Here is a 12,573-nt window from a genome sequence, read left to right as displayed (position 1 = left end):
TCTGCCAATATCATGAGTTTAGTATCACGATAAGAATCAATCGGCCTCTTATCGGAGATAGACCCTGCATCTTGCAGTACAAACTCACCTCACACAAAAAGACTCACGCGCCTTGGAATGCCTGCGAGTTCTCCATATTTTAGCTCACAAGATCTCCAAGCCCAGTGTGTCACTTTGAACGATAAGCGCTCCTCAACTGGCCAATACACGATGACCAGTTACCAAACAAATCGATAAGACCTCCACTGTTGAACCCGACAACGGGACCTGGGGTTTTCTTATCTGAGTCTGTGTCTGCAGTGCTTTGCCTTGGTTTGGTTTGGTTTGGTAACTTTGGTCAACCGTTGTTCGTGCAACAGTAAACTTTGTTGCTTGTTGAATATTTTTGCTCTATTCATTCTTTCTTGTCTTCAGAGAGTAACCAGTGAGATTGACTCTCTGAATCTTGACCAGGTTTCGAGTAAACTCTGAATCAGAACAGAACCTCTTTTGGAATTGGATCTACATTTACTTACTTCCTACACCTGATCCTTCTTTATCGCTGGCTGTCCTCGTGATATCCACCTTTGTCGCACCACCGTCCTCCTCTTCCACTTGATCTACCTTATCTAAGCTTCTTCTCATTCTCATTCTCCTCTCGATTTACCCTCTTCAACTTTTTCGACAACGACGACGATGCCGCTGCTGGCTTCAACCTCAATCGCCGCTGCGGCGCATGCGTTACCGGTCACGTTGGCTCTGTCGGGCATTTTTGGTAGCATCAGCTTGACCTCTTGGATATGTCTCCTCGTGCGTCCCTCTCTCTCCTCTCATTCGCGCGTCCTTGTGTTACATTCACAATCTCAATTGCATGCGCGACCCTTAATTCTCCCCATCTTGGCTAACGATGCCCTGCAGTTACCCCAATTGTTCGCCAATTACAAGGCCAAAAGCGCCGATGGCCTCAGCATGGCCTTTCTGGTCGTCTGGCTCTTGGGCGACATCACAAATCTCATCGGTTAGTTCTCATTCCTACCTGTTTCCCCAAAATCAAAATTTGTCTTCGGCACAGAGACAAATGCCATTGCTACGCCATTCTCTGACGCCCTGGTCAAAAAATTTGACGTCGGCTAGAAGTGGCTTGCCACTACGCCAACTTTCAGTTTGACTAACTCTGCTTCTTAGGAGCCTTGTTCACCCACCTAGCTCCCACCGCAATTGCCCTGGCAGGATACTTCTGCATTGCCGATATCGTCCTCATCGGCCAGGCCGTGTACTACAATGCCCTCAATGCACGCCGAGCGAGTCGCGCCGAGGAACGTCGATCAAGTGATCCTACAGAAGAGTCTCCTCTGATCAACGGATCCCGTAGACGAAGCTCTTCATTTGGCCTCCCTGGGTCTCAGCGCCGCCATGCGACACATACCGAGTCCTCGATGGACCCATTGAGGAAGATTGTGACGGGCGAAGACGAAACTCCCGATAGCAAGCCTTGGCTTCACAACACCCTGAGCCTGCTCGCTGTATACGTCATTGGGTTAGCTGGCTGGTTTGTGTCGTACAAGGTCGGTGCTTGGGAGAGTGGTGACCCTGGTACCCCCGATGCACCTGAGGAGGCCCAGAGCCCAATGGAGCTTGCTGGACTTATTCTGGGATACATCAGCGCAGCGCTTTATCTCTGTGCTCGAATTCCCCAAATTATCAAGAACCACCGGGAAAAGTCATGCGAAGGTATGTTAATCCATTTTGGCAATCAATTGACGAGACTAACAATCTGCAGGTCTGGCATTGCTTTTCTTTATGCTCTCAATGAGTGGAAACCTCACTTATGGTATCAGCCTGGTAGCCTACTCCCAAGACAAGAAGTACTTGCTTAACGCGCTTCCTTGGTTGCTTGGCTCTCTGGGTACCATTGCTGAGGACCTCATTATCTTCGTTCAGTTCCGAATTTACTCCAACGGTGAACGAGAAAGCGCAATTGAACCTTAAATCGCGATCGACAGGGCAAGACATGGCAATTAAACTCGAGACGGACGGACGGAGGGTTTTGGAGGTTCTAATGTGCATGAACTGGCGTTTCATTCATTCATATGCATTGCATTTCAGATATTTGTTACATCAAGGGTGAAGCTTGAATAAGCTCACAATCAATACTGGGACATCCTCAGGATAGAGGTGCATGACATAATGTTTCGGGTCGAATTATAACTCTTCGGAGGGTTTTTCTTACTTATCAATTCAATGAGTCTTTTAACATGTGTTTTGCCAGTCATTAAATGTTCTAGATGCGACCAATTGAAAAACTGAAGCCTTTAATTCGACGATAAACTCGACCCATGAGAGCATTCTCATGCCATGGTGGGGTTACACTGTTGAAATTCGGCGACTCAGCTCCGATGACGGGGTCGGAGGTTTGGCGGGGTTATATACTACTCGGTACTTTCATTAGACTCACTCGCCTCAACGCCAAAATTTAAACATCAGCAACCTCCTAACGTATCTTTGACTGACTCTCTTGATCTCTTCTCCGTCAAGAGTCTCTCATCGATTCTATATTATACATACACCGACAATGGCTTCTCAATTCCCTACCAAGAAGTGCGGTATGTCGCCCTCAAAACTCCCCCTCCATCCGATTTCGCACCACTATCACTTCCCATGACAACCTCTACATACGTATCAATTACCAATACTAATTCATCTACAGGTGTTCTCGGCGCCACTGGCTCTGTAGGCCAGCGCTTCATCCTCCTCCTCGCTCAGCACCCATACCTTACCCTCCACGCCATCGGCGCCTCGTCTCGCTCCGCCGGCAAGAAGTACAAGGATGCCGTGCGATGGAAGCAGGCTGCGCCCATGGGCGATATTGCCGAGATGGTTGTGAGAGAATGCAAGGCTGAGGAGTTCAAGGACTGTGATGTTGTCTTCAGCGGTCTCGACTCTGATGTCGCTGGCGATATCGGTATATCCCTCGCTATCACGTATCAGAATAATCGATCACTAACTTCGCATGTCTGCAGAGCTCGAATTCATCAAGGCCGATATTCCCGTCTTCTCCAACGCAAAGAACTACCGTCGCGATCCTCTCGTGCCCCTCGTCGTTCCCACCGTCAACCTCCCCCATCTCGACCTCATCCCTCATCAGCGCTCTGTTCGCTCCCTTAACAAGGGTTTCCTCGTGTGTAACTCCAACTGCGCCGTCATTGGTCTCGTTATCCCCTTCGCCGCTCTCCAGGCCGCTTTTGGACCTATCTCTACCGTCTCCATCGTTACTCTACAGGCCGTTTCTGGTGCTGGTTACCCTGGAGTCTCTAGTATGGACATCATCGATAACATTGTCCCCTTCATCTCTGGCGAGGAGGACAAGCTCGAGACTGAAGCCCGCAAGATTCTCGGTCGCATTGATGACAAGGGCACTGCTTTCATTGAGCAAGAGGGTCTTCGTGTCTCCGCCACTTGCAACCGTGTTCCTGTCATGGACGGCCACACTGCCTGTGTTAGCTTGAGCTTCGAGCGCAAGCCTGCTCCTTCAGCTGAGGAGGTTCGCAAGGCTCTTCGGGACTACAAGAGTGAGGCTCAGGCTCTCGGATGCCCTTCTGCACCTGAGCCCGCTATCAAGGTCTTTGGCGACGATGAGCCTGACCGCCCTCAGCCCCGTCTGGACCGCGACCTTGGCCGTGGATACACTGTCAGCGTCGGCCGTGTTCGCGAGGATGAGGCTGGCATCTTTGACATTAAGTTTACTGCCCTGAGCCATAACAGTGAGTCTCACATTTTCCCCTCTGAGAACTTATCTCATGCTGACTGTTTCAGCCGTCATTGGAGCCGCTGGTTCATCGATATTGAACGCAGAGGCCGCCATTCTCAAGGGTTACATCTAAGAGTACAGGGTAAAGAGGGGTTTAAAAAACGAATTCGGTTATATAAAGATAAAAATAGACAATGGTATTTATTTGGAGTTCAGCATTATCACAATCCCTGCAAATAGGTAACCTCACAAAACAACAGCAGAACTGAGAAGCGATGTGAATTGCTAATTATTCATGGTCGTCCGTAAAGTACATGCAACAGCCGACTATGAGGGTATACCTTGTCTATTCCTATCCATCCCAGCGCAAGTGTCTTGACACCAATCGTGCGCGACCCATTGACTGTAACCAAATTCAAATATGTGATATTCTAAAATCCCGGTAATCCATGCTGTGCTCTGTATCCCAGTGCGCTAGCTATCCACCCATTACGCCAAATAATAACCAAAGAACTCCAAACGTATACAAACAAAACGCCATGTCATATGGCTCACCGCCCATAACAAGCAGGGTATCTGTAGCATCATCGGTTGCGATCCTCGGGAGAGGGGGACCTTGCCCTGCCAAGGCCACTGGAGAAAATACTGAGCCAGCCATCGTGTCGGCTCCATCGTGAAGTTCGGGTTTCAGTGGTAAGCAAGCCTTGTTCAAGATCGGATTCACGGTCATCAGAACGAGAGCCAGAACCCTCTGCAATAGTACCATCATCATCGTCATCATCGTCATCACTAGCATCGTCTCGATATGGTTCATAATGTGGTTCAGATGATGAGCCATGAGCAAGAGATCGGACAACGTCACCCTTGCAAATGGGGCAAGTTCGTCGGCGAGTCGTCAACCAGGGAGTACTATAGATTGTTAGCAATCAAGACTTATAAGTGTGAATTTGGAGCACTTACATGCACTCAACGTGAAACTCGTGACCGCACGGGAGGCTCATGACCTGGCTCACGCCATCCACGTATTCTTCAAGACACACCACACATTCGACTTGACGTCCCATGTACTTTTTCCACTCAGCAGAAAAGCCACCCGAACCCTTCTCGCGCTCAGATCGAGCATTATTTCTGGTTGGGTTTGAAGGTGTTGGTATGGCGTCACTAGATCGCGTTTCTTCCTCGGGAGTATCCGTTGAGCCCCTCGATCGAGGTCGTGGCCGTGAAGGAGATTCTTGAAGTAGAGGAGTGGTTGGAGTCGGAGCGGACGGCGAAGGAGTTCTCGGTGTCAAAGTAGGCGATGGAGCGACTGTATGAAAAGTGCGCACGGGCAGGCGTTCAACGACTGACTTCGGAGCTCTCCAGCGCCTTCGGCGGATTCTGGCGCGGAGAATCAAAAGGGCGTATACGAAACTCAGAGTGACTAGCGGGCTAATGACCAGTACGAGAAGAGTATCGAAAAATGGGCTAGCATTACTCGTGGGGGTGATGGTGACCCAAAGTCCATCGTGTGCGTCATTGTCAGCTTCATCGGGCTCATCCTGTCCCTCTTTGCTTCGTTCGTGGGGAAAGTCGAGCACGTTATCCTCATCCTCAGTCAAGAATTCAACCAAAATTTCTTCCTCATCGGGTTCAGGATCGTCATTGCTTGTGCGATCGCGAACAAGGGAAGCCTTGGATGGAATAACAGGCTTAAACCTTCTGGACCCAGGATGCTTCCAATCGTCGTAATTATCCTCAGATAAGAGAGGGCTTCGAATGTCCTTGGGTGACCCTCTGACAACTTTGTTCTTCTTGGTGAATGTTTTCCTGGAATATCTAAGCGCTGTCTTTCGCTTTTTGGAAGTTGGTTTGGTGGATCGTTCTTCAATTTGGCTGTCGTCGGCAGATCGTCTATCGTGGGTCGAAGCGGTAATCGTGGACTTGACGCCTTGTTTATTGTGCGTCTTTGACTTTGGACCCCTTTGAACTCTAAGAACAGGATTACCTTGGTTATCTAGTGTATCTTCAATGAAGCTTCCCGGCTGTGTTAAAGCAGACAGTAGCTGCGCGGTCGTGCGAGCAGTGAAAACGGATGGAATGGTGACATTATCGACCTCAGGGCCATGCGCAAACATTTGAATAAGAGGACCGCCTTTCTGGTTATCACCAACAATGACGGCGAGAGCGCCTCTCCGCTGCGCCCACATTACTTTGTCGAGAAAACCGCAACCGCCTCGCATTAGTAGCGCCACTTTGCCGTCGATTTCGGAATGGTCATGCATGACAGAGACATGGCTGGAGGTGGTGTGACCATTGCCAGCGTTGGGGATAACGACTCGGCTTCGCTTGGCACGCTCAGAAGTGCTGGACCCGGGAGTCGCAATAGAAGGGACAGCAGCCCTCAAAGCCTTGTGCAAAGCAATAGCTTCTGCTTTCTCATTCCATCCTGGTGTATCGCTGCAGCCCAATTCGCCGGTACCGTGTATAAGAGCATCCTCTGCGAAACCACTGCCCACCCATAACTGACCACTTAGACCGCGAATAGCGAGCCTGGGGCCAAAAGCGGCGGGACGGGCGGCAAAGGAAGTGCTGTTGTCGTCGGTCAAGCTGATGGCAGCATTTGGTGGAAATAATGAGAATGGGGTGTTGTAGTACATGGAGTTCCAAACGGACTTTGGAGACTTTTCTGAATCATCATCATGCGACCGAGGCTGAGACGACCTGGAGTCGGTCTTTTGTCTGGACCTGAAGTTACCAGCGGGGTAATCGGCGTAGGCGGTACGAAGCGAGGATGATATAGCGCGACAGAAGAGTAGGAGAGAGGCTGCAATAAAGAGTATAAGAACAAAAACGCGCGGAGGACGCATTTTGAGCGACTGTGCAAGAACAAAATTCTCCAAAAAAGGTGAAGAAGATGAGAGAGAGAAGGAAGAAGGAGGAGGAGGATAAAAGAGAAAGAGAGAGAGGTTGGCGTTGGTGAGCTGAGGTGTGAGTGAGGTGACCTTGGGGTTTGGTTTGGGTTTGGGCTTGGGGTCACTCGGAGATATACAAGTCACATAAACCAAAGACGTCACCTCTGGTCTAGGCTGATCATCCGTTGGTTGGTCACTCTCTTTTTGGAGAAGGAAGAGAAAGGAAGTGAAGCTCCGATGGGAATACTCGGAGACGAGGGAAAGGTGAGAGAGAGAAACTATGACATGGCCTAGGTCAGGGTTTTATGAGAGATTCGAACAAGAAGAAGAAGAAGGTCAGTATCAGTTGCCAGGCAAACGACGTGAGTGTGAGTGAGTTCAGAGAGTATAAGGAAAGTTGATGTCAGTGTGGCTGACTACAAAGTCAAATCAGTTCGATGATAGATCTCACAAAGGGGAAAAAAGAAATATCTGTAAACTCTCTTCTTGGCGATGCAAGTGGGAAAAGAGCAGATCATAAAGTTACGAGTTTACCAATTCTCTCTGCGTGTTAGTGACGACAAAGACAATGCATTCGAATCCATGGCAATGGCTGATGAGAGGGGGACAGACAAAGAGACGCACACGGCATGGTGCCGTAAGTGGAGGTTTCTGGGCGGGGGTGACCTGGAGGCTAGAGCTGTGAGCGCTGTAACCGGCACCTCAACCCCTGTCCCTCGAAGGTATCTTTGGCTTCTAGACTTTAAGAGAGCTTTCTTTGGCTATTGGCGGGGGCCACCCAACAACGTCTCAGAATCAGTTGATCAGATTATAAAATATGAGAGTTTGTCTTCTTTTTTCTACACATGAGTTTAAGTCGATGCCGAGTTAACCAGGCTTGATCTGAATGTTCCATAGTCATAAACAGAGACCAACTCAGCTGGACAATTCCCGTGGGTCCCTGTCATGATCAGGCGCCCTTCAAAACCAGGGTCTCTTTGGTCTTTGGCCTCTGTTCTGTTCTTCTGGTGGTCACGTCACGTCACGTCACGAAACAGCCTCCACTCTCTAGCGCAGGCTACTCCACTCATATCGAGAGCTAAGCTCCAAGTTAGTAAATATTCGGGGTAAACTTGACGCCTCAAAGTCAATCATCTTGTTCCTGAGCATCTACCGCAACCGTAAACTCGTGACTCGAGGCTGCAAAGCCATGGACGAGTTGCTGTGCAATAAATCAACAATTTTGGCCTGTTAACTTTGCTAGCTAGGAACGGAAAATTACATGTTCAAGGTACAAGTGCAACGTCGTAATGTGTTGATAGAGTCGCGTGTTTTGTTTTGCTGTCGGTGAAACGGTCGGGTACGTCCATTCTCCATCCTCCGTGCATGAGACGAGATGATGTGGTTGTTTCTCGGAGCCTCTTTTCTCTTCTTGACTAACAACTTTTAGCTTCTGACACGTGAGAGCGTCAGGTGAGGTCCCTTCAATCAGACAGAGCGATCAAGCCTAAGCCTCCACCCATATCTAAGGTTCTAACGGCGGACTGCGGAAGCCCGCGGAGCCATCCATTCATAATACGCTACCTCCAATGATCGACCCTCAAAGTGCTTGCGCAACACAAGATACGAATACACCAATCAAGCTCGTATAAAAACAGCTTGAACAAAGATCCCTCTCTCGTACCTGATCTAAATCTAACCCTGCCCTGCCGTGCCCTGCCTCGGCAACGTAACGGGTCTGCAGATGCAGGTCCACGTTTCGTTTGGTTTGACCTTAAAATAGATCCATTATTGATCCCCTTGGACGTGGATGTGGACCAAGCTTTTTGAACTTGTTCGTTCGTCACTTATCCCTATCCGAAGGGTTGAAGGGCTGAAGGGGCTGCTTGAGGTTGAGATCAACAATCTCTTTGACAAAAGGGATAATCTCATATTCGATTGTGTTTTTACAAACAAGTTTAAGCTTATATTCAAGTCAAATTAATGACTTGTGATCTGTCCGGCTTGGGAATCGCTTCATCGGCGTTACCGCTATCCAGCCTCAAAGTTAGGGATTGCCAGAATCGGCCGTGTAATTGTGCCACCGCGATCTGGTCAAACATGGCGTTTTTGATCCATGCCACTTCTGGCTTGCCCGGATCCAGGCCCCAAATTGAGTTTTGTAATTCTGATCGTATTGTCATTCTATCCGTGCGCCTGTACTGACTTCAGTGACTTGTGATTCTGCCTTATAGCACCGAATTGGGCGATAGTGGAGGCTATGTTGTGACATTCATCTAACCTTTTCATTAGTCCGCGCGTGTCCTATTTCCAATGCGTCTATTTGAACTCCGTTATACGACGATGCATATCCAAAAGGTCGTTATCCCTAATCAACCCGCCCAAAGCAATCCCTCAAAACAAGGCAGTAAAATGTTACGCTATATCCAATCATCATCTGTGAATCATTGCCTCGGCTCATAACCTCGATCCAATCCGTTGGTTGTACCCACGCTCAACTAAACTTCTGGCTGGGCCACTCCGTCTGACCCGATCACCTTGCCAACATCCCAAGCCCTCTTCTCACCAGCCTTGGACCATTGCACATTGTCCGCAGATTGTTCATCTGCACCACTCGCACGCTGTATTTGCTCGTCTGCAAAACCGGCGTCTTTTAGACGTTGCCCCTGATTCTGTCGCAGCTTTTGGCGGTCTCTAAACGCCTCAACCGCATCATCCCAGTCATTGCCAACCTCATCCTCGTCCATTTGTATATCGGTTTTGGGATCGTATGTATCAGAAAATCGTCGATCGATACCCGAAGACCCTCCCACTGTTCCTCGACCCCGGTATTTCGGGGGCGGTGCGGGTCCGATCAGATCTTCCATGGCATCCGATCCCTCTTCCTCTTCCGTCCGCTTGCGGTCTTCCTGCTTATCCAAAGGCGATCGATGTCGATGCTTACTCTTAGATTCCCTGGGCGATCGAGACCGTCGTCGGCTTGTAGGTGATCTAGACCTGTCTCTCCGTTTATGACTGCGACGGTGATGGCCTTCTTCTTCGGAGTCTCTGTCTCTGCTCCGTGATCTATCGCGCCGTCTGTGATCTCTTCGTGACCCATCCGACCGTCTCGATTCATCGTCAGTCTTACTGCGACGATCGTCGCGCGACAGTCGACCATGTTGTCGCCGCTCGCTGCGTTTATCTGTAAAAAGGTCGTCTGATTTCTGGTCGTGTTTGCGTTCCTGCTTCCGATCTTTGTCGGCGCGTTGCGAATCTCTCCTTGAAGAAGGGCCAGCCTCATCTTCGTTTCTTGGCCGTTTCTTGCCACCTAAAATGGCATGAATATCGCCCATCTGCCGCCGTCGAATATCATGAACACTAGGGTTTGTCTTGCGCCGCTTGATTTCTTCTGTGCGCTCAAGATCCTTGAGCCGTGCCTTGGACTCGGCGGCCTCTTTGGCTAACAGCGCCTTGTTGTGATTGTCGGTATCTTTAATAATATGTCGTAGAAATCGGGTGTTTGGTTTCATCATATTCGCAGGTCTGAAGCCATGTCAGCAACAGACTTGCCAGAATTGGTGGGTGTTTGTATTACTTCTTATTCGTGTGATATGCTTCCATACCCATGGCTGAATATTTGAGAGAGCAGTCGCTTGCCTCCTGCGCCAAGAGGTCCGCGACATAATCGTCGGTTAAAAGTTCGTCATTTTTCGACATTTTTGATCGGGGTTGATAGCCTAGGAGACGCGCCAGTCGCAAGATATGTGTACCGCCCAGAAATTGCGCAAAAAAGAGGTTGTAAGTTGACGTTGCAGCTCTTGTGTTTCGCTAGAAGTGCTATGCATTGATGTCAGCAGTATTCTGCCCCTCCACACCGCCTGTGGTTCGAACGGTATTCCACTAAACCAAATTAGGTTTCAAAGTAAACATATCCACGTTCAACTAAACACAATCGACTTTCTGTCACGAACCTAATAATTCGTCATAATTTGGCACAATATTGCTGCCTCTTTAAGTTATAATGAGTCAGCCGAACCCAGAAAACGTTCTCGAAACCTTGAACAAACTCCAGTCATCACAAGAAATCTCAATCATAAAACTTAGTGAACCAATCTCAAGCTCAAAGCCTCAAGATTCCAGACAACGAACATCAGATGCATCAAATTCAGCCTTTGACGCGCCAACTCCGGCAGGCTTAACAGCTGATCTTGCACACTACAAAGAACTGTTCGCCAAACTGCGCTTTTCATATGTGCAACAAGTCACGAAGGAAAAGTTCATCCGAGCCATTGTCGGTGATCCACCCATGATTGTCACAATGGAAGAGAACCTGAAGCTTGAAAAGGAAAACGCGGTTGTCAAGAAGCAACTCAAAGAGCTCAAGACAGAAGTGGCGGATATGGTGGCCGACCTTGAGAGGAGAGGTATCGAGCTTAGCCAGAAGTACGAGAGTGTGCAACTTGAGACGACAAAGTTGCGCGAGATGCCTACAAAGATCGAGGAGTTGGAAATGAGGATTGAGCGATTGCGCACAGAGCTAGAGACCCCAGAAGGATCCGCCCCCAGCATGAATCTACCTCTAGTCAAAACTCAGGATCTTGTCAACCAACGCAAGCTCGAACAACAAGAACTGGCGCGAGAGCTGGAGTCCTTACAAGCCAAGGTCCCCCGGAAGAGAAAGGAGGCTGAAAGACTTCGTATCGAATTACAGCCCCTTGAAAACAAGCGCCAAAACAGTGCGACTGCTGCGCGTGAGGCGAGGCGGAGAAAGGAGGCGGCTTTGGGTGGTGCAGCGGATGACCTGGAGGAGAGAGCTCGCTGGTGGAGAGCGAGTGAGGGTGTGTTGACACAGGTTTTGGACATCAAGAATTAGGAGATGCGAACACGAATGAAGATATGAGATATCACGATATGGTCGGCGTTGTGAGGGTACGGGACATGGAATAGGGGTAGAGGCCTTCAGCATATGTAACGCTGCCTGGCCCTGATTATTGCTTTGGTATGGTAGATCAGCTAATCATTTAATGTTGAAAATTCTGTAGCACGTTATTTGTGGTTCTATTTAATGCAACTTGTGATAAGTTCTGATGTAAAACGGTGTCTTTCGCACGAAGGCTCGATCGGGTGTTTGCAGCACCATGTAGTCAACTATACCGATACTGTGCTCCCATTAGAGATTGAGGTGCTTTCTTGAAACTTCTTGTATGTTCTATATAAGGGTGCTTTGGATTTGAGTTCTCTTGACCTGTCCTTTAATGCATATATGCATCTTTGGCCCTAGAACCCAGACTCATGTGCTCGTAATACCCTTCACAATTTAGACATATTTGAAATGTCTGCACATAATGTCGTGAGTCGCCTTTCTATATCTTGGCACCAGGCACTGCAGGCAGCTTGGAAGCCGAATATTGGTTCTTGATACCCCAGAGGCATGCACACAACCACAGATGATGCAAAGTCGTCGTTCCCAGGCATAACGGCAAACGATACGTAGAAACAATAGAGGCTCGTGGATGAGTTCAGTAGTAGGTTCCTTCTTTCGTACACGGAAGAGATCTCGGAATACTAGTAAAACTTTCTTTAATGACTATAGATACAAGTCGATGACGGCTGGGCATATGTGAGGTCCACAGCAACAGCACCTACACGCAGGACGATTATTATGATTATTTCGATGGTCAAAAATAGATAAGCTCTTTCAAGGCAATACCAGGTTTATGACTCTGTCTTCTTCTAGTGAATAATGTCGAGTATTGGCGTCTTTCAGTTGAGTGTGCAAGTTACAAAGGTGGCCACCAGATCTGAAAAGTCCTTCCTCAATTTGACTATTAGCAGATTCATATGTGTATCTCACTGAATGTCCGTACTTTGGCATACATCTTTAGCCAAACGGGTGTAAGAATGCTAATGTCGGGGTAAACTCAACTTCGTCTTGATCGCGATGTCTAGTTCCCATCGATAACGTTTACATCGAGTCAGTATAGAACATTTATG

At 48.7% G+C, this 12,573-nt stretch overlaps 6 protein-coding genes across 6 annotated transcripts; 4 read left to right on the top strand and 2 right to left on the bottom strand.

Annotated features, from left to right (window-relative positions):
• The first annotated feature begins 766 nt into the window (after positions 1–766).
• BKA55DRAFT_557820 (PQ loop repeat-domain-containing protein) lies at positions 767–2,233 on the top strand. Its single transcript, XM_046191832.1, has 3 exons — positions 767–997; positions 1,165–1,710; positions 1,760–2,233. The coding sequence occupies exons 1-3, from the start codon at positions 949–951 to the stop codon at positions 1,966–1,968; spliced, it is 804 nt and encodes a 267-aa protein (XP_046053824.1). The 5' UTR covers positions 767–948; the 3' UTR covers positions 1,969–2,233.
• Positions 2,234–2,551: 318 nt separating this feature from the next.
• BKA55DRAFT_502185 (uncharacterized protein) lies at positions 2,552–3,860 on the top strand (the record flags this gene model as incomplete). The annotated part of the gene is made up of 4 exons (XM_046186904.1): positions 2,552–2,582; positions 2,687–2,941; positions 3,000–3,740; positions 3,793–3,860. The coding sequence occupies 4 exons, from the start codon at positions 2,552–2,554 to the stop codon at positions 3,858–3,860; spliced, it is 1,095 nt and encodes a 364-aa protein (XP_046053823.1).
• A 451-nt stretch (positions 3,861–4,311) lies between these two features.
• Positions 4,312–6,573, bottom strand: BKA55DRAFT_685566 (uncharacterized protein; the record flags this gene model as incomplete). Its single annotated transcript, XM_046198813.1, has 2 exons — positions 4,312–4,636; positions 4,688–6,573. 2 exons carry the CDS (start codon positions 6,571–6,573, stop codon positions 4,312–4,314), a joined length of 2,211 nt encoding a protein of 736 aa, XP_046053822.1.
• An 876-nt stretch (positions 6,574–7,449) lies between these two features.
• BKA55DRAFT_557814 (uncharacterized protein) lies at positions 7,450–8,032 on the top strand. Its single transcript, XM_046191831.1, has one exon. It carries the CDS (start codon positions 7,564–7,566, stop codon positions 7,726–7,728), a length of 165 nt encoding a protein of 54 aa, XP_046053821.1. The 5' UTR covers positions 7,450–7,563; the 3' UTR covers positions 7,729–8,032.
• Positions 8,033–9,095: 1,063 nt separating this feature from the next.
• On the bottom strand, positions 9,096–10,296 carry BKA55DRAFT_685565 (uncharacterized protein; the record flags this gene model as incomplete). Its single annotated transcript, XM_046198812.1, has 2 exons — positions 9,096–10,122; positions 10,175–10,296. The coding sequence occupies 2 exons, from the start codon at positions 10,294–10,296 to the stop codon at positions 9,096–9,098; spliced, it is 1,149 nt and encodes a 382-aa protein (XP_046053820.1).
• A 219-nt stretch (positions 10,297–10,515) lies between these two features.
• Positions 10,516–11,646, top strand: BKA55DRAFT_557811 (uncharacterized protein). Its single transcript, XM_046191830.1, has one exon. It carries the CDS (start codon positions 10,601–10,603, stop codon positions 11,450–11,452), a length of 852 nt encoding a protein of 283 aa, XP_046053819.1. The 5' UTR covers positions 10,516–10,600; the 3' UTR covers positions 11,453–11,646.
• Positions 11,647–12,573: the final 927 nt, after the last annotated feature.

This window comes from Fusarium redolens (assembly GCF_020744475.1).
Source record: "Fusarium redolens strain MPI-CAGE-AT-0023 chromosome Unknown BKA55scaffold_3, whole genome shotgun sequence".
NCBI classification, from domain to species: domain Eukaryota; kingdom Fungi; phylum Ascomycota; class Sordariomycetes; order Hypocreales; family Nectriaceae; genus Fusarium; species Fusarium redolens.
This window is presented reverse-complemented; position numbering and strand designations above follow the sequence as displayed.

Bases quoted from the DNA above. Each gene is read 5' to 3' on its own strand.
- BKA55DRAFT_557820 (XM_046191832.1), top strand. From the start codon at position 949: ATGGCCTTTCTGGTCGTCTGGCTCTTGGGCGACATCACAAATCTCATC. The intron at 998-1,164 runs GTTAGTTCTCAT...TCTGCTTCTTAG, and splicing joins CGACATCACAAATCTCATCG to GAGCCTTGTTCACCCACCTA. The intron at 1,711-1,759 runs GTATGTTAATCC...AACAATCTGCAG, and splicing joins CCGGGAAAAGTCATGCGAAG to GTCTGGCATTGCTTTTCTTT.
- BKA55DRAFT_557814 (XM_046191831.1), top strand. From the start codon at position 7,564: ATGATCAGGCGCCCTTCAAAACCAGGGTCTCTTTGGTCTTTGGCCTCT.
- BKA55DRAFT_557811 (XM_046191830.1), top strand. From the start codon at position 10,601: ATGAGTCAGCCGAACCCAGAAAACGTTCTCGAAACCTTGAACAAACTC.